At 43.3% G+C, this 18711-nt stretch overlaps 1 protein-coding gene across 1 annotated transcript in view; it reads right to left on the bottom strand.

The window, feature by feature from the left end:
• Positions 1 to 18711, bottom strand: part of PROS1 (protein S) — a 469412-nt gene that overhangs the window by 270995 nt on the left and 179706 nt on the right. The window contains exon 5 of the mRNA XM_086934426.1: positions 11245 to 11367. Coding sequence (XP_086790552.1) covers positions 11245 to 11367 — 123 coding nt within the window. The remainder of the gene's footprint in view (positions 1 to 11244; positions 11368 to 18711) is intronic.

The following is an 18711-nucleotide window of genomic DNA, read 5'->3' as shown; positions in this document are numbered from 1 at the left end:
AGGCCACCGGCAACAACAAAAAAGGGTGGGCGGAACTCCCCTGAATTTTGCAGAGTTTTTATGTAACACCGGGAGTGCCGCCCACCCCTACTAAAATGATGCTTATAATATACTTCCTTACGGGGCTTTTAGTCAACCTTATTCATCCATTGGTCTTTCACAGACTCATTCACAGTAGCTTCTGTCAACTGTAGAATATAGCATGGGGCAATAGGTCAGTGCACTGCAGCAATCGGCTAATTTAATTATGAGCAGGGCTCCCAGTTTTCAGTTTTGACCGATTTTTACGGATAAATACAGACAGGAAACAACGTGCTTCCTGTCTGCATTTATTTTTAAAAAAGGAAAAATACAGAAATGTGGGCATCTTTTGAGTGCCTTTCCAGACTGTCTTTCATTAATTCTAGGCCAACAGCTGAGCAAATACATTGCACTGGGAGTTAAAAAAAGGACGAGGTTTCATTAAATAACAGCAAACGTCAACATCCATTTGATGTATAATGCCAATATTTACCTGTGGGTGTATTGTTATGTTACATTTGGCTTCATAATTTGCTAAACCATGACAGGCATCAAAGTCTGAGCGCATATTTATTGGTTAAAAAATGTGGAAATATATCATATTACAAATTCATTGATTCAGAGAAAACAAAATAAGTATGGGTATATACAGACATAAATCTTATAAAAATAAATACTATAAAACCGTGAGCCCTAATTATGAGTGACAGCATTCTGCTTTTTTGCAAGGAATACCTCTACACTCATGATAGTTCCCTTCAGTGCAAAGGATTACAGTTGCAGTGTGTGCTTTCTGAGACCAAAAATAGTTTCGCTTGTAGCCAATGTTTTCTTTATAAAACTGTAAGGGACCCAGTAGCTCCCCTAACAATAAAGTTTATAATAACCATGCCAAAAAAACATTTACAAAGCTCTGGTGCCTTTTGGTTAAGTTTGCATTGTAGAAATATCATATACGTACATAGAAATGCAAATGTCTGGCGCCAACACCAGACCACTGGCTTTGCCAATGTTTGTTTTATATATGCTCTAATTATTTTAACTCAGTGACCGAAGTGCATCAAAAAATAAGCATGTGCAGGCGTGGCCTGACTGGCCAAGATGACGGCAGTCCCTCCGTGAGCTCTTGTTCCCCGGAGTTGACGATCCAGCTCCTGAGGCTGCTGCTCCTATCCCCCCCAGGGGCCACTCACGACTCTTATCTCCCTGACTCTGGGGGTAGCCTTCTTTGCAAGCCTGGGGGCTGCACGGACACCAGAGGAGCTTGCCGGGCCACAATATGCTGCGGGTCGGCATAGCAGCTGCCGATGGCCGTGGGGGGAACGGGCTTCAGCGCTCCTCTCGAGTCGCGGAAGTATTGATATTGCCGAAGGCTGACGGCCAAACGACACTTGCCAAGGTGTGGTCCCCTGGAGCGGCGGGAACACGTTGCTTTTTTCTGGTTTGAGCCTGCAGCGGCACTGATGCGCGTGCCTTGCCCTGATCACCGCACTGCCTATGGGCCGTGTGGGAGTTATGTGGCGGCTGCTCGTACCTGAATGGAGCCTCGCTGGAGTATGCAGTGGCTTGTTTGACTCTTTTCTGGCCCGTTGTTGGTGCAGGCAACCAGGGTGGACCTCCTGGCATGGGAGGCTGTGATGTTATAATGCCCATAGCGGCGCTTTTTAGGCCTATGGGACGCACAGCAATTTTGGTCCTAGTGCTGGAGGGAACTACCTTTCTTGCTCATAACTGTGCTTCCTGGACTGCCTATCTCCTGCAGCTGGAGGTTCCAGAGTGCGAGGAGGGACCCCCTCTTTTACTTTTCATGGTCCTTGCCGAGCATACCTGCCTCCTGCTGGAAGTGGTGGCATACTTCTGGGACCATCATGTGGGACGTGTTTTGATCTGGTGTTGGTGGAGCCAGCTATACTATGGTAATAAAACCCCCTACCACCTTCTCCTTTGCCAGGAGGTCTTCTGACTTCCACCTTTTATATCTAAGGGGTATCAATTTTTGCCTGTAGGGATTTCGACAGCTCGTACTGCCAGTGGAGACTGCCCTGTGCAAGCAGGTCAGGAGTGTAACCCTCAATTACTACCCCACCACTGCTGACCGCACCAGGCTCACTGGTGTTCCACCTGTGTTTGTATCTTGACCTGCGGACTGAATTACATCTCTCGACATTATGGGGAAGGGGGTCCCTCCATCATCTACCCAATCGAGGATGATGAGTACACAACCAGCTCTCCCCCGGCCACTCAACGGAGCGTGTCTGAGGCTCCTCTGTCCTCTCAGCCATAAGGCGGACCATATACAAATGAGATTTTCCTGGCTATCCAAGATCTGAGAGGTTGGTGTCGATGTGTCTCTCCTACACGAGGATCTGTGCAATGTGGTGGACCGTGTGGCCGGCACAGAGGGGCATATCTCCGACCTCGAAGATTCCATATTCACTCTCAGGGCAGAGGTGACTCGCCACAGGATGGCATTTCATAGCCTGGAACTCAGAGCAGAAGATGGCAAAAATTGAGCCCGCCGCAATAATCTCTGGTTTGTGCGTTCCTCAAAGGGGTTGAAGAGAAGTCTCCTGCAGACTTTCTGGCTAAATGTAACCTGTCGTGGGTCCTTCAAGGAGACTTGTAATCCTGTTTTGTAGTGGGACATGCCCTGAGATCCCTGATGGTTGGACATCCGCATGGGACCCCCTCCATGGCCAGTGATTGGGAAGGTCGGGAACTGCACAGACAGGTATGTGATCCTACCCTTTGCCTGTGAACTGGCCCCCATGGCCTTCTAGTCTTCCCAGATTCTAATTCTCTCAGACTATACTCGCTTTTTAAAGTGACAATGCCGCTCTTTTGAAGCAGTGAAGCCAAAGTAGAAAGTGATGGACATCTAGTATATGCTCCTATACCCTGCCAGTCTCATGGTTATCCACGCCTCCACATCCTATTTCATCGGCACACCCGAGGCGGCTTGAGAATGGGCTACGGAGACTAAGCCTTTACGCACTAACTCGGTGCACATCTGGGAAGATCACTCTTCTGATGGAGGTACTGCTGCAGGGACAGGTGGCGTGGCCTGAGAGACGGGCCTACCAGGCGGGGAAAATGACCCGGGGAGGGGGGTTGGTCCGCTGCCTCCTCCTCTCCAAGAACTCCTAGTCCTTCTTGTGACCCTGTTTGAGAAGGAGCAGTTGTTGCCACATTGGCTTATCTGATGTTGTCCGATGCCCCCACACCTTCTTCCCAGGATACATGAGGTGGTGCAGAGACTTGGCCTTTTCTGGGACTTATTTACTGTTCTTTAAACTTTACATAGCTCCTGATCCAGTAGCCATTCTTCATTTTGTGAGGTGAGACATTGTGTGTGTGCCCCGTAGGGTGGACCTTTGTGGTTTGAAGTTATGTTTGGGGGCGACATGCTTCTGGGTGGAAAAATGGAGTGGGGTGTTTGTGGGGATTGTTCCAGGTATTTGGGCCTGTTTGGTCCTGTATGTTTGGTTTTAGTTTTAGGCAAAGTGCAGTTCCCTGTCCTTCTCTTCCTACTAGATACCTGCTCAGTTCACACCCAAGCCTTTTAGAGTGTTCATTTTCATGCTGGTTCTTAAGATAATGGCATCCAATGACAATAGCCTTAATGACCATGTTAAACATAGTGCTACGCTGGGGTTTGCCAAGAGCCATGAACCTGATATTCTCCTCTTGCAAGAGATCCATCTCCTTAGCACTCAATGATCTTTCTTGGCCCGCAATAGGTACGATAGGGTGGATCACGCTGGTTACATGAGGGGATCATGGGCTGTGGCTATCCTCATCCACAGGCCCTGGTCAGTCACTTATAGCATCTCCGATCCCTAGGGTAGATTTGTCATAGTTGATGGGACGATTGATGGTCAGGCCTACCATTGCTGAGTGTCTATGTACCCCCCCCCCCAAATTCCTAACCCCACGCATGATGCTGTTCTGAACATGATGGTTGGGAGCTCTCAGGGGAACATTATTCTTGGTGGTGATTTCAATAGACTAATGTTTCTGGTCTGGGATAGCTATAAAGCCACACCTCCGCCTACCCAGCTTATGGATTGGGCATCTAGCCTCAGCCACTGTGATATTTGGCATAGGATTCTGTTGCATCGCATTTCTGATCACACACCTGCCACTGTCCAACTGGTTTGTGAGGCCTGGGGAAATCGTCCGATTTGGTGCCACAGTGCTTGGCACCTTGTGAATGCGACTGCGGCTGAATTTCTGCCTCAAGAGCTGCTTTCCTTCCTGCAACTCAATGTTGAGACTGGTGTCTCCCGGGACTCTTTGAGCTTCCAGTAAGGCACATATGAGGGGTGTGCATACATTTTCGGAAACTAGAACCGCAACGGTTGTTGTAGGCTGAAGGGCTAGTACTCTGTCGCTCAAGCTGATGAAGCATAGGCGGCTGATCCCGTTGAGCCTCACCAACTTGCCCAGGACTGGCTTTCGCTGCATCAGTTGAGCCTTGATGAGGCTCAGCGATGCTGGAGTACCTCCCAAAACAGGGTGTATGGTTGGGGTGATAAATCCAGCAAACTTTTATATTGATTGGCCTCGCGCTGGTCTTACCAACAGAGTTATCTCGGGCATCCAGGTCACTGAGGATGGCTTGCTTAGGAGACTAGTGCTTTAGCAGCTGCCTTTGCTGACTACTGCGGTGAGCTGTACACCCGCCACACCCGACCCCAGCGTGAGTTTTCTTCTCCCTGATTACTGACATGCCTCTCTGTTCGCTCGTACCCGGCGATGCAGCTACATTGGATAAGCCCTTTACTCTTTCTGACCTGTTGCTACCCCATTTGCTGGTGCTATACAATGAGGCCATCTCTAATGGACGGTTTCCAGTGGAAACGATTGTACCCAGAATTGTGGTCCTTCACCAGCCAGGGTGCCCCTCTGAGTCCTGTGCGTATCACCAAATGTCCCTTATCAACACTGAACACAAACTTTATTCCAAGATACTTGATAATCACCTCTTTCATGTAATCCCCAAATTGATCACGTAGGATCAATGAGGCTTAATGCCTCTTCGCAAGATTTGCAACTGTATCCGGATGTGTGCAAGTGCTGTGGCATAATGTCATCTCATGCCCGGCTCCAACACCTTCCTTCTTCTCGATTTTGGGAAGGCATTTGACTCTGTTGACTGGGACTTCCTTTGGGATTTAATGGCTCGACTGGGTTTCGTTACCAAGTTCATCAGATATGTGCAAAATACATAAACTGGTGCTTCAATACAGATCTGCCTGAATTGCTCTCTCTTGTGCATTTCCAATTCAACGGGGCACTAGAAAGGGTTGCCCGTTATCCCCTCTCCTGTTCACTCTTGTGATTGAGCCCTTAGCGATGAGAGTCCGCTGTGATGCACAGATACAGGGATTTTGGTGGGGAGACGCTTTGCCAGAGGACTAAGGCGCGCTTTATGCTGGTGGCGTAGTGCTTTTCCACCACGATCCCTTGTCATCAGGTCCTCAGGCTTTAAACATACTCAACCTCTACAGCCAAGTATCTGAGCTCTTGGCTAACCATTTGAAGTGTGTGCTTATTCCCTTGATGGGTCCCCTGCAGGATCATGGCTGGCATGGCTCTATACCCCTTCATCGGCTAAGCTTTCTTTACCTTGGATATATATCTCATAGGTTCCCGACCTGACGTGGTCGCTGAATATTACACCTCTTGTGGCACGTATGAGGAAAGATCCCAAACGTTGGGCATCTCTACCCCTAAACCTCTTGAGCAGAATTGTGCTTTTTAACATGGTGGCTTGCCTGGTCTGGTCTTGTACATTCTACCGAACGTCCCCCACAGTATTCCATCAGCTTGCTTTCACTCGGTCCAGGCTCTTATACCTCCCTTTTTGTGGAACTACAGGGTTCTTCATATAGCCTTCGTAAATGTGTGCAATCCACCTATGATGGGGTCTGGCAGCAGCAGATCTGTGGCTTTACTACTGGGCCTCCTACTTGGTGGTCCTGAATGACTGGCTTCACGGGTGTGAGGGCCCGGTGTATCACACAGGACTTTCTCTCACGTCCTAGGAGCTGATTATTGGTTGTTTATATGGGTCTCCAATTCCCCGAGCTTTACCAGATATCACGGGGTGGCTTTTAGGCACTCTTCTCAGTCATGTGGCGGGCCTAGAGGGGTTTCAACGATGGGGCCTCATTGGCATCTCCCAGTTTGGTGATATGTGGCAAGGTTCTTCTAGGAGTCCCTTTTCCGAGTTGTAGGTTGACTTTCATTTTACATCAAATGCAGTTTTTCCATTTTTTTGTAGCTCCGTCATGCCTTATTCTATCTCTCGATCTGGAAATAGTCCGAGAGTACAGCCCTACGGAGGTAAAGCTCCTTATGCCACGCCTCAAAGGGGTCTTCCAGATTGATCAGTACCTGGTCACCAACTCCCACTTTGATTCAAATTAATGTTATTCTCCATACGACCTATTTGATGTCTGAATGGCTGTAGAAAGTGGGAAAACTTCTATCGGCCGCATGACATCGATGATGCTAATACCTGCTAATGATCTGATTGTGGCCTGTCATACAATGATATTGGCCCCAAATTCTGTGGGTTTTATCAGCTGTGTTGGGGAGGCCAACAGACTGTTCCCCTCAGATTGTGGTTCTGGGTTTGATAGAGGAGCTTGGGGCAGGTGATCTGAGAGATACTTGGTGGGTTTGGGTACCTTGCTAGGGAAACGTGAGATTTCCCGGAACGGGATATGAAAGACTGCTCTTTACTTACACATCTGGCAGAATGTCATGGACTGGTGTTCACAAATGGAGGAATCTGTGTATGCAGCACGTGGCCGCCATAAAAAATACTGTAAAATATGGGGCATTTGTTGGCACCATGTTGGGCTTTTGGGATTGTGAGGCGGATCCGTCTAATATTTCGTGATCGGGGCTGTCAAAGCTGGCTTATGATTAATTTAATTATATGATACATATCTCTAAAAAACAATAACAATACTTTTTTTTTTTTTTTTACAGTATGAGAACTGTGATCCTGAGTCCAAGGGGGCAGGGCAGTGAATGTGAGGCCACTACGGGGCTTAGATGTTTGATAGATGGCACTATTATCTACACAATATTCTTTGACCACTTCACATGAGTATAAGAGTTAGGCTACACTCATTTTTTTTCTGTCAAGAAAGTTGCAGATGATGACAGAACGAGCAAACTGGTGAGTACCAACCAATAGTTCCATGAATAGTGCTCACGTGAGGCACTTTCTGACTTCTACAACATTTTTTCTTTGTTGGGTGTGAGATTATTCTCAGATGGCTGATAAAAGTGTTTAAACAAAAACGATTTTAAGAACACTATGAGGTAGGCATGATTAGACAATGTAACATAGCCATACCTAGGAGTATAGAATACCCGCTTAATGCAAGTTACTAAAAGTGTTTTGTCTAACCAGGTTATTTTTGTATGTATTCCCTGAGTGGCGGGCTACCTGGTTATATTCCCTCTTTTGCCTCTAATTTTTGTTGAGTGTGGGGGCGGACCCAAGGCATGGCTAAATAGAACAAAATATTCTGTAACTAGTTTGTTGGTCTTTCACTTTCAAGTAACTGGATGTAAAATTACACATGTTAAATGAAAAATAAATGCTAGTAAAACTAATCAGTAAGTAATTCACTTTATGTTTTGAAATCTCCATTGGTAAATGTGATCACTGCAGATATCTGTGTGTGTGTGTGTGTGTCCAGAGAGCCACAGAACTGAATTCTGGTTGGTGCAGTGGGGAACAGTGACTGGTGAGTTTTTAGTAGTATGTGGTCCCAGACTGTGATAGAAAGCACTGTGAATATTTACAGCATTACACACAGTATAGGACAGGCTGACACAAAGTGCAGAAAAAGATTTAGGTTTAAGATTTTTTCAAAAGTGTTTCGAAAATGTAGCTCTGAGTAATATGCAGACTGCACCTAGTGAAAACATTTTTTTTAATGTCCCTTAAAAGGACGCACTAGATCATCAGGCAACCTTACACCACCTCTCAAAAAGAACACTCCTCAAGTGACTCCATAATTTAAAGCCAATATGGGCTACCAAGCAGTCTTTACATTTGCAGAGTAGCCATTTACACTTCTTCGAGACAGCAGGCAATCTGGCAAAAAAGCAGGCACCCTGGCAAAAAGGCCTGTTTCATTTTCAGCTGTCTGCCCCTCCCTCGGCTTCACAGCACAGGAGACTCTCTTCCCTTCCACTTCAGCTGAACCATCTCAAATGTCAGAATTAACGGTCCAGGAATGGTTGCCTTTTAACATAGTATAGGAACTGTTTTTGTCAAATCAAAAAAAGTATAGGTACAGATCCCGCCCACTTCGACCTCTCTTTTGACTGCTTGGGATTTGGAACAACTGACAATATTCGGTGGTTCTGCAGTTTGAAACTAACAGTTAGGCACACTGAGATTCAGCGAATGAGCCTGGACAAGGAACTGGCGCTGAATCCAAAGAGTGGAGATTAAAAGGAGGTGCTGAAATGTAGTCCTCACACGAGTGACCCCCATCGCTAATGCAAACAAATAGGTGGCTGAAGGTTTGCAGTATTGGCTCCCAGCTTCTGGAATACTCTCCTGTTAGACATTAGAACCTGCACTGAATTTGTTAGATTCCGTAGACTTCTTAAGACCTGGCTATTTATCCAAGCTTATAAGTAGACTTGTTGAAAACTAATTACATGAGGTCCCAGCAAAATTCTTAAGTTCAGCGCCAAGAAACTAATCGGTGTACGAGCGCTTTATAAGAAATTTTTACCATAACATAACCTGTCAACAGCAAACTTCATCTCAAGGAAAATGCTTCTACTTATTTTTTTGTGTGCATTTTTTAAAAACACGTTCGCCTTTTCCCACTACCATTTTTTTTTTGGTTGCATGCATATTTTTAAAGTTTGTTTCACTTATGAGTCGTTTACACATTCTCTGAATCTGGTTGTTCCACCCGGTTTGATTTCCAATTTGATATTTTCTTGGGCTGCTTGGAGATATTTCCCGTCACGTAAAAATACATTAATATACCCACCAGTGTGCTTCAATACACTTATGACTTTCAAAGCTCCATAATCGTCAATTTTTAACAATGAAGATGTCTGCTCAAACAGCTCAAAGGTAGCTAAGAACGCTGCACATGGAATGACGTGCAGCTTCTGATGCTTTGGAATGGTTAACTATTTACCTTTCATGCATTATTTGCTCTATTGGGGCATTAAGGGGTGAGCTGTAGACAAAGAAGTTGTTAACATCCCTAACGTGCCCCAAGGACAGGGGGATGTGTTTTGCCAACAGTGGGAAGGAAATGTTTGGCACAATGCATTTGAAACCGAGCAGAAATATTGATTCATTCCTTCTTTCACTGTTATTGCTTATTTAGGATTACATGGCAATGCACTCAAAGCATCAGTTTTATTCAGAACTTGAAGGAATCCCAAACATTTAAGATCGCTCTTTAAGGTCTTATCCCTCCTGGTAAGAAACATACATGGTGTAGCGTACTACTCATGTAGACAAGTGCTTCAGCGCCCACATAGGTGTAGTAAGCCCTATTAAAGGCTGCAATACAATAAATACAATCCAATACAATACATAATAAATATGCAACATACAGCAGGGTTCTGACTATGTTTTCTTGTTGGAAAGAGCCTCAAGACCAGTGGTGTGGACTTAGAAAAAACCCTATTTGAGACTCAGGAGACCAATATTGAAACATACCTGGGTTCAGCAGAATAAAGCACCCTTTTGTTACAAGAAGTGAGTCTTTGATATATTTTCTGCTTAGTTTAAAGCTGTGTAAGTCTTTTATACTGTAAGACAAGGCGGGCCTTCGCTTACACTCAACAAAAAAAACATCAGCTGTTAGTGAATGTAATTTTACTGCGTCTACAGAGTTTTTTGAGTTTTTTTAATCTAAACACCTCCTCATTTTCTAAAGCAATATGTTATATCTTCTTAAGTGTCATTGTATGTAATCCAGTGTAGCTGTCTCCTAGCTGATCAGCCAGAGTGAGAGATGGTAACGGAATGTTGGCGTGACTGTGATGAATGGAATGCCAGGGTGCCTGTGTGGATGAGTGGTGGAAGTTGGAGAAGGGCTGAGCAGCAGGAAGGCTTCTCCTGTTGGGGCTGGAATAAGGGCTGGCAACAGGAATATGGACTGATGTACTTATTTACTTGCAACCAATAAAGAAGGCTACTAAACTCGACCTGGCTACCTGTGTCAACCTGCGAGTAAGGGTACAACACAATGTAAACCATTTTTTGTGTCATTAACTGTGTATATTAAAGTAATATCATAATATCAACACAGCAATGCCCTAGAATGTGCCACACCTTTTTTAAATAAAGAATATAACGAGGGGCAAAAATATACAAAATGTAGCTTACTTCTATTAATGTGCAAGGCATTTAAAAACCCTTCAAAGCAGTGGAATCACAGAGCACTTTAGTAAAAACAAATTACCTTCTAATGCAGAAATAAACCATTATCCGTTATTTAATCATTCACACTGTAGTTTGCCTTTAATAGCTTATGTTGCATAATTTGTCTTTTCCTTCACATGTAGTTCAGGAAATCTTGCCACATAATGAGGGTCAGATTCCCAAAGGGCCTCCGCCAAGATTGTGTGGTGGGGAAGTTCCTGCACTGAGGGGGTGATCTCCTCAATAAGAACTGCGGAGACTCCACCCTGTGAGCAGAGACTCCCTCAGGACTGCAGGGCCTCCGCCACAAGTGCGCGGGGGAGTCTCCGCACTCGGGCGGAATCTCCGCCATAAGAATATCATAGACTCTGCCTGAGTGTGGAGACTCCCCCAGCACTGCAGGGCCGCCGCCACGAGTGCAGAGGCCCTTTGTGAATCAGGACCTCAGTCTGTTTTGTCGCACACTACCACTGGCCCATCACTATAACTGAAGATGCAAATATACCCTGGCAGAAATTCCAATTGAGTGTTTGGAAAGGGTATCTACTGAATCAGGATCCAGTCAGTGGTTTTTGGACACAGGAAGGTAAGATTTAAACATCAAAAGGAATGTAATGTAGAGGTTAAGTGCACACACACCGACTGAAAACAATAATGAGATCCAAAATATAAGTGGAATTTTTCTATAATTGTTGTATGACCAAAACCCATGCTACAAGATGTAACTGGTAATGTTGAAGAAATAGTTTTGCAAATAATAAGTAGTTGTAGATTTTAAATACCTTCTTCGCATGTGTCTCCTTGCCATCCAGATTTACAGACGCAGGTGTAAGTGGCTTTCCCGTCTATACATTCTTTATAGCCATCTTTATAGCAGGGAAGAGGATTACACTGGTCGGAAATCTCTGTGCGAAATAAAAAGAAAATAAACGATTACATTTTAGGCATATGTAACCGAAGGGCCCATGCCCAGACATGCCAACCTACTTCATCCCTAGATAACATGAACAGGGGAGTGGGCATTAATGGTGTGGCAGTGGAACGGGGGCCCAGAGCTGGGGGGTCCCATTCACCACAACTGTAGATGACTTTTTCACTAATTAAACAGTCTAGTTTGCCCACTTGTCCATGTTTGCATTAGGGACCCTGGCACCCCTGCTTTGCCACTGACCATAAATATTTGTTCATGATCGTGTCATTTAAGTTTTGGAAAATAATGTCATTTTAAGGTCAAACTGATGCCAAATCTGAAGTTGTCTTAACAAAATTATTTAAATATGGCAATTTTTTTTGCGTGATGAACATAATGATGGCTGGAGAAGGGATATTATGAAAGTTAGAGCAGCAACATTGGAGGGTGATATTGTGAAGATGTAGGAGGCTAGAGGGGAAGATGTAGGACGCTAGTGGGGATTTCCTCTCTCAATGAAAATTATTCTGTGACATGAATTAATTAAAATTATGTTTTTAAAGTGTTTTGAAGAGATCACTGTATGCCCTTTGGCTGGTGCACAACCCACTAAATTGCGTCCACGTTTGTAGCAGTTAAGGTGCTGAGGCACAAGTATGTCATTCACATTTTCGATGTACATCACGCATGTTAGAATTAGGTTTCTTAGGGGCCAGTTTGTGACAATTTTAGCTACCTCCGGGTAAATTACCTCATGTACATTACGAACATAATCCAAAAACACAAAAAAGAAAATGATTTGCTCTTTTTTATCACGGTCTTCTTTCACGGTACATGATTTCAGGTGAAACAGACTAAAAACACAAACTCATTAATAAAGACTGCCAACATTTCGCTATTGTATATATATATATATATATATATATATATATATATATATATATATATATATATATATATATATATATATATATCCAAATAAAAACTTCGACACGCATCTATAGCCAATCTCAAGCAACTACTCCCAATATTTTGGCACAGGACTTATAATAACAAAATGAACAATCCAAGAAAAGATTGAAAGAGAGTTTTGCTGGATTTAAAATGTTTAAAAAGTTGGTTGACATTTTGGAAGGGAGTTATTTATCTAAAACTGATATTTTGTCAGGCTATAGTGCCGAGTCCATGGTTTTGCAGTCCATGGCTTTTCAGTCAGTAGTTCACCTATTAGCACATTATGGCAAATGTATGTATGTATGTATGTATGTGTATGCCTGTAGCACAAACGGATGAAGTGCTCTACAAAGGGTTCCCTGTGGTAAATAGACATAAAATACGTATTCTCAGCAGAAGCGGTAACAGATAATGCCAAGCGTGGAGAAAAAGTGCATGGAGGCAGATTAACAGGAAGGGTGCAGAAGGCACAAGACGGAAGGTGTATAAATCCGTGTAGAAGAGAAGGTGAGTTGCGTGGTAGGTTCTCGTGAATCGGAAAGTGATAATCAGGGAAGTTTCTCAAGAAAAAGTGCTGCTTCAAGAGATGGGTCTTCATTTGATCTCGCAAGTGGAGGAGGGTTGTGCTAGCTGGATCGCAGTGGGATGAAGCTCCATATCCTCTGTGCATAGCAGGAGATGTTCTGTGGTCCATTCTTCTCTGCACTTTCTGAGTCTACCAGTCCTGGGTGCAACGAGTTTTCAAAAGCCCTAAAGATCCTGATTTTACTTGCCAGGTATGCACAGAGTGATTGTGTTTAACATCTTGAATATGACCCATATACCTTCAAGATGATGCTGGTGTGTAGGTAGAGTCAATGAAGTTCAGTGAGGGTAGGAGTGATCCTATTTAACTTCTTAATCCTTTTCTATGATGGACTTTGTTAATGAAGGCACTCTTCAGGGATGTCTGGAGGGATTTTTGGATGCTGGAGTGTTAGGCGTTGTCTGGGTCTTGATGTAACAGGAGTAGTGCTTGGGTGACCGTTCTGAGGTGAGTCAATTGGAGAAAGGACTTTGTTTCATGAGGTATGGAGAATTGATGGCTGTAGTTTCCGATGTGGAAGAGCTCATTTGGATGAGTTGGGATCTGTCTTCAAGGTGGATGCTAGCCATTGCGGTGTGATGCTATTTACGCATTTATTCCTACGGAAAGTGGGGCTGAACAGGGATAAATGGCTGCTGAAAGATCAAACAAGAAGAAGGGCCAGGGGTCGCTGCTGCCTCAGATGAAGAGTGTGTCATAGAACAAGTATGTAGCTGCCATCTCTGTGCTGAGCACAAGGAGATGATGGACGGAGCGCAGAAACTTTTCAGACACTCACCCCCATTCACAGATCTGGGTTGAATCCATCATTGTTCTTTAGCTCACTCCGCCACCCCAGTTTAGACACAGCTATATGCAAATCAATCTTGACCCTGTGCCTCATGGGAACAGTCCAGCCCGAACTGCCAAGCCATGTCGTCTCTGGACTGGAAACAAGCATCCTGAGACCGGTTTCGGGCTAACAGACCTTATCATCCAGGTTAGCTTGAATCCAGTGGCAAAGTGAGCAAGGGACCCACGTCTGGGCATAGCCTGACAACTTAGGGCGAACAAAGCTATCCCAAGGAGAGGATGAGCAGAGCGCTGAAAGTTTTCAGACGCTCACTCTATGCTGAACAGCAGACTGAAACAAAATTAGTAGTATTTGGTGTTTTTAAGATTGCCAAGAAATGGTATGTGGGTGATCAAACAATAATTGGTAGGCTAGTCAAAGTACAACATGATCATCTTCAACACACGTAGATATGTCCAGTTATTGAGGGGGTCAGCAAAGATACTTTAGATGAGCGATGCATTGACTACTTTGATAGTGGTACAATTGGTTCGCAATAGACATTTTGTGGTTTATCGCCATAGAAACAGGGCAATGTTATCCTTATTGAAAATGAAATAAAGAGTCTTTACTAATCCCTTTGCATAGGTGGTTGGATGCTGGTTCATGTTTTCCATTGTTGTGGTGTTGCCGTATTTTGAAAGGACAGTCTTGAAAAATGTTGTTGATCTTGATGCACATTTCCTTGAAATATTAATGCGGAGAGTGAGGAATGGAGTAGTTAACACAATGCTTAATTCCATTAAGTAGTGTTCTTCTTCTATTGGAAGTGATGTTGATGATGGAGGTACAGAATGCTGCCTTGGGTTCTGTCATAATGATCTTGTGGGATGAATTAGATTTTGCAAGACCATCACGTCTTAGCACAGATGCGTTTAGCACTATTTCGTCTTCTGCCTTCTCAATAATAGGACATCTGATCTTTCTCTGGGAATGTGACCTAAAATCTAGATAGGTAGTAGTTGCCTTGAGCACACTGCTAAAACTGCTGTAAGGCACTATGTTTTACAATATTTTTATTTAACTTTCTTCTTGTGCAAGAACCCCCCATTGACTAGAAAAGGGATCTCCATTATAACTTACTAAAATGTGGATTTTCATCTGTATGCTAAGGAGTACCTCCACTACACTAGACGTAAAGTGCTTTTGATTGGACCCAAGTCATGCTTCTTTACAGATTTAGCTTTGAGTGCTACTCATGAATGGTTCCACCTGCATTTATCAAAATCTTTTTCCAAGAAATGACGTCCTGCTTGCAGAGTCGGGTTTGACATAAACGTGATTATTTAAATGGTAGTGCTGTTACATTGTTCAAGCTTGATGGGTTTGGGGTCCCAGGGTATTTATTGGCTGGTAGCTCTGGGGAATTGGATGTGTTAGCCCACCAAGCTGTGCTCCTGTTACTATCTGTGTGCTCATCCTATGGTAAGAATTCTAGTAGGATTATAACTTGTCCCACCCTTCGAAGTCAAATTTTGACAGCATAGCTGTAGTGTTAGTTTCCAGCAGTCCAGTTATTTCCATCTTAGTGTAAAAGGCATCTGTTTATATTGCCATTGTTCAGGATACAAAAGTGACTAATTACGCATTCATAGCCTTCGATTTTGCGTTTAACAAAATATCAAATTTCAGGATTGCTTGTATCTTTTGAACGGTTGTGGTAGAATCAGGTACTCTGTACTTTTTTCTGGCATCTGCACACACAGAATAAAACAATTCCAAGTTCTATAATAGGAATAAGGAAGGATGCAGTGGAAGTTGGCTTGCATTTGGGTAAAAGAAAAGTAATAGTCAAAACTATTCCCCCGAGGGAATATATAACTACTAAACAGTTACTGGATTTAAGCTTGAGAATGTTGCAAGACCGATTGGGTGTAGTTCCACACAGAAGTACAATGGTGAACTGGCACTATTTGGTTCTTGATAGACATTTCTTAAAAATGGAGGAGGAAAACTATGCCTCCCGAATTATATAAAAAACTTGTTATACCTTTAGATTCTTAGATTAGATTAGTTTCTGTTCCTGGTATTGGAGTCGCCTATCTTCAACTCAGTTTTGTTAGCTGGATCAGGTTATTTAATACCAGTTTTAGAGCAAGAGTGAGAATGGGGGGGCGATAATTGCCAGCTGTTCCACATACGGTCTTGCTAATAGCCAAGTATGGAGATCTTTCGTCCCTTAGAATAGTTGGTCCAGATCACCATCGTTTTTTGTGGCACTCGTACTGCGTGAAAGACCTGCCAGAGTTAGAGCTATTTTGGCATCCTAGAGCTCAGAAATATTTAGAAATCAATGAGGCCCAGTCACCGAAGGCCAATGTGGTTCTGAATATTCTTTGAGTCTTAGTAAGTTGTAATGGCAAGGGTAGCTGTGATAAAGAAGGAGGTCCTTCAGAGGACCTTTATATATTGCAGGGTGTGATTTGCTCACTCCCACAAGTTATGGTATCTTGACTTCCTTACACCTAGATGAACTCACACCCTGGAATTAAACTGAACACTCAATGAATTAGAAGGAATGATTTCAATTGCTATTGTTTAGAATCACAATAGTCGTATCTGGCTAAATTTGTTTGAAGATTTTCCCAGAAAAGATCAGGTATTGATGGCAGGAGGGCATGGTGAGAGGCATTTAAGACTTTGGAGCTATCGATGAAGAGGCCAGGGCTGGTACACCATGATTAATCTTGTTGATGTGTCTGGTTTGGGACCAAACTGTGAAGTCAGTAGTGAATAAGGTTATATTTTCTGCTAAACCAGATTTATCGGACCTGCCTTACATTCATAAATTGGGTCAGGAGATGTGTGTTGTGCAATGGATTGAAGTAGGATGTCAATTTATGGAAGCTTTCTATAAACAACATACTATTGAGGTTTAATAAGGTCAGAAAACAATTTAGGGTCCAACTGGGTCAACTTCTGATGTGTGCTAGACAGGAAAAAGTGATGCTAGTATTACTGGAGAAAGATTCACTGGGAAGCCACCAGACCCCAATACTTGGATGGAACCGTATGCTTTGGCTGTGGAGGCCCTTGACATTTGAGCTCTGAACTTGGCGTCTTTCACATTTTTATTATACTCCTTATTTTGAAAGTAGTAAAGAAACTGCAACGTTAACATTGTAATTCATTATTATTGTAACTGCTATCACTTTTCTTGTATTTCTTTTTCCCTTTTATTTCTCCATTTTCTAAATTTCTATTTGCTTTTTTATGTTCTGTACTTTAATCATTTAAAAAAGGGGTTTGTACACTTGCTTAAAGTTTAATAATAGTGATTTTTTTTAAAGTCCAATAGTAAATCAGATAAAATACAAATTGGAACTGAATAGAACAGTGCAACATGAGGACAGCATGTTGATCTTGCTGCCTTTTGTTATCTGGTGGATGTCATCTAAAAGCCAAAGCTGTCCTAGTGAAGGAAAGAGGCCGCCATGACCTCCTTATGGACTAAAGAAATATTCATCCTGTATAACCCAGAAACTTGGGTTCAAATGCCAGATTCTTCACTTGAAAAAACTGTGTAATCCCACACACATCTGCTTACGTCACTATACCTCATTTTAATTCTGTTTCAAATCAGAGACCAAATTGAAAACAATTAAGTTCAGGATGTGTGTTAGATATACAACTTCTTTATGTAAGGTAAGTTTGACAATGATATTGCTCCACAGTCAATAACAATATTGGCTACTAACACCGTGCACATGCCAAACTGACATCGCTGTATCCACTCATGGCAATGTTGCAGGGCGTTAGAGGAGGGAAAAAGATTATATTAAAAAACAATTACTTTTAAGGAATGTCAAGGTAGTGACGAAAACCAATGCGTTAAAGTGAGGCACAAGCCTTCAAGAAATAACCCTGTCTCAGCTTTAGCTCAGCTATCCCTATGAATATGGTGGTTGGCCCCCTTCTAAGGCCCGGTCTTAGCTGAGATAATTATCGCACATGGTAAAAATCGACACATCGAGGTGTAAGGAATGCATTATGCATGATCATTATTGCTAATCACAAGTTTTGTCCCTATGTCGAATAACATATGGAGCCAAAATTGGCATGTTCGGGGAATTTGCTGAGAGTTTTTCCTCTTATAAATTTCATCAGGTTGGACATGCGAAAATGTATCCGGTAGATGGATGTTTAATTGCACCCAATATGCACTGGTGCAATAAAGTTTAAAACACTCCAAATTCTGATGTGTGGTAACAGGAGTTACAGGACACATCAGAAGTTATTGGGCCCCTTGCAATGAGGGCCTAAATGTGAAGGAACACAGAGCACTAATATCTCAGCCAACGAAGAGTGCAATCAATCCAGCACTGTTTGCCAGCTCTTCAGTAGCCCCAAAGGGCCACAAAGAGTGATATGCACTGCAAGGGACATCCACCAGTTAGCAAAAGAATCAGCTGCCCTCTCTAAGGGGTAATATGGAAGGCCAGACGATAAAAGTATTTACTTACCGAGTCTTTTCTGAACAAGGGATGAATTGCATATGTGTTACCTCCCTCCTTCTCCTCAAGTGGTTAACCGGAGGTAAATTCATATACGGCAAGCAAGACTTGTACCCCTGTCTCTGACCATTCATGGCACCCACAGACATGGAGAACTGCTTGTGAGAGGGTGCACACAGCCCCAGTGTAGCCTCTACCACTGGGGCACCCGCCCCCTATCCATTGTAGTCAAGATTGTGGTGTGGCACTCGTAGAATGCCCTGTTTATCATATCTCAGGAGTATTGCAGCACCCACTTTGAGTCTTTGATCACAGTAAAGGTAGAATCTTTGTTAGTAGACGGTTGCCATGTACATCACACATACTTAAACAGCTTCATTCCAGGGTGAAGCATGTCACAGAACATGTGGTAGTTACTCAAAATTAAGAGCCAACCCCCAATGTATGGTGTGGTTCTACCGTATTAACTATTGATATGGAAAAGGCCTTTGACTGAATGGACTGGCAATTCCT

The sequence above is a fragment of the Lissotriton vulgaris genome, chromosome 8 (genome assembly GCF_964263255.1).
Source record: "Lissotriton vulgaris chromosome 8, aLisVul1.2, whole genome shotgun sequence".
NCBI lineage: Eukaryota > Metazoa > Chordata > Amphibia > Caudata > Salamandridae > Lissotriton > Lissotriton vulgaris.
Note: the sequence above shows the minus strand (reverse complement) of the source record. Positions and strands in the feature narration are given on the sequence as shown.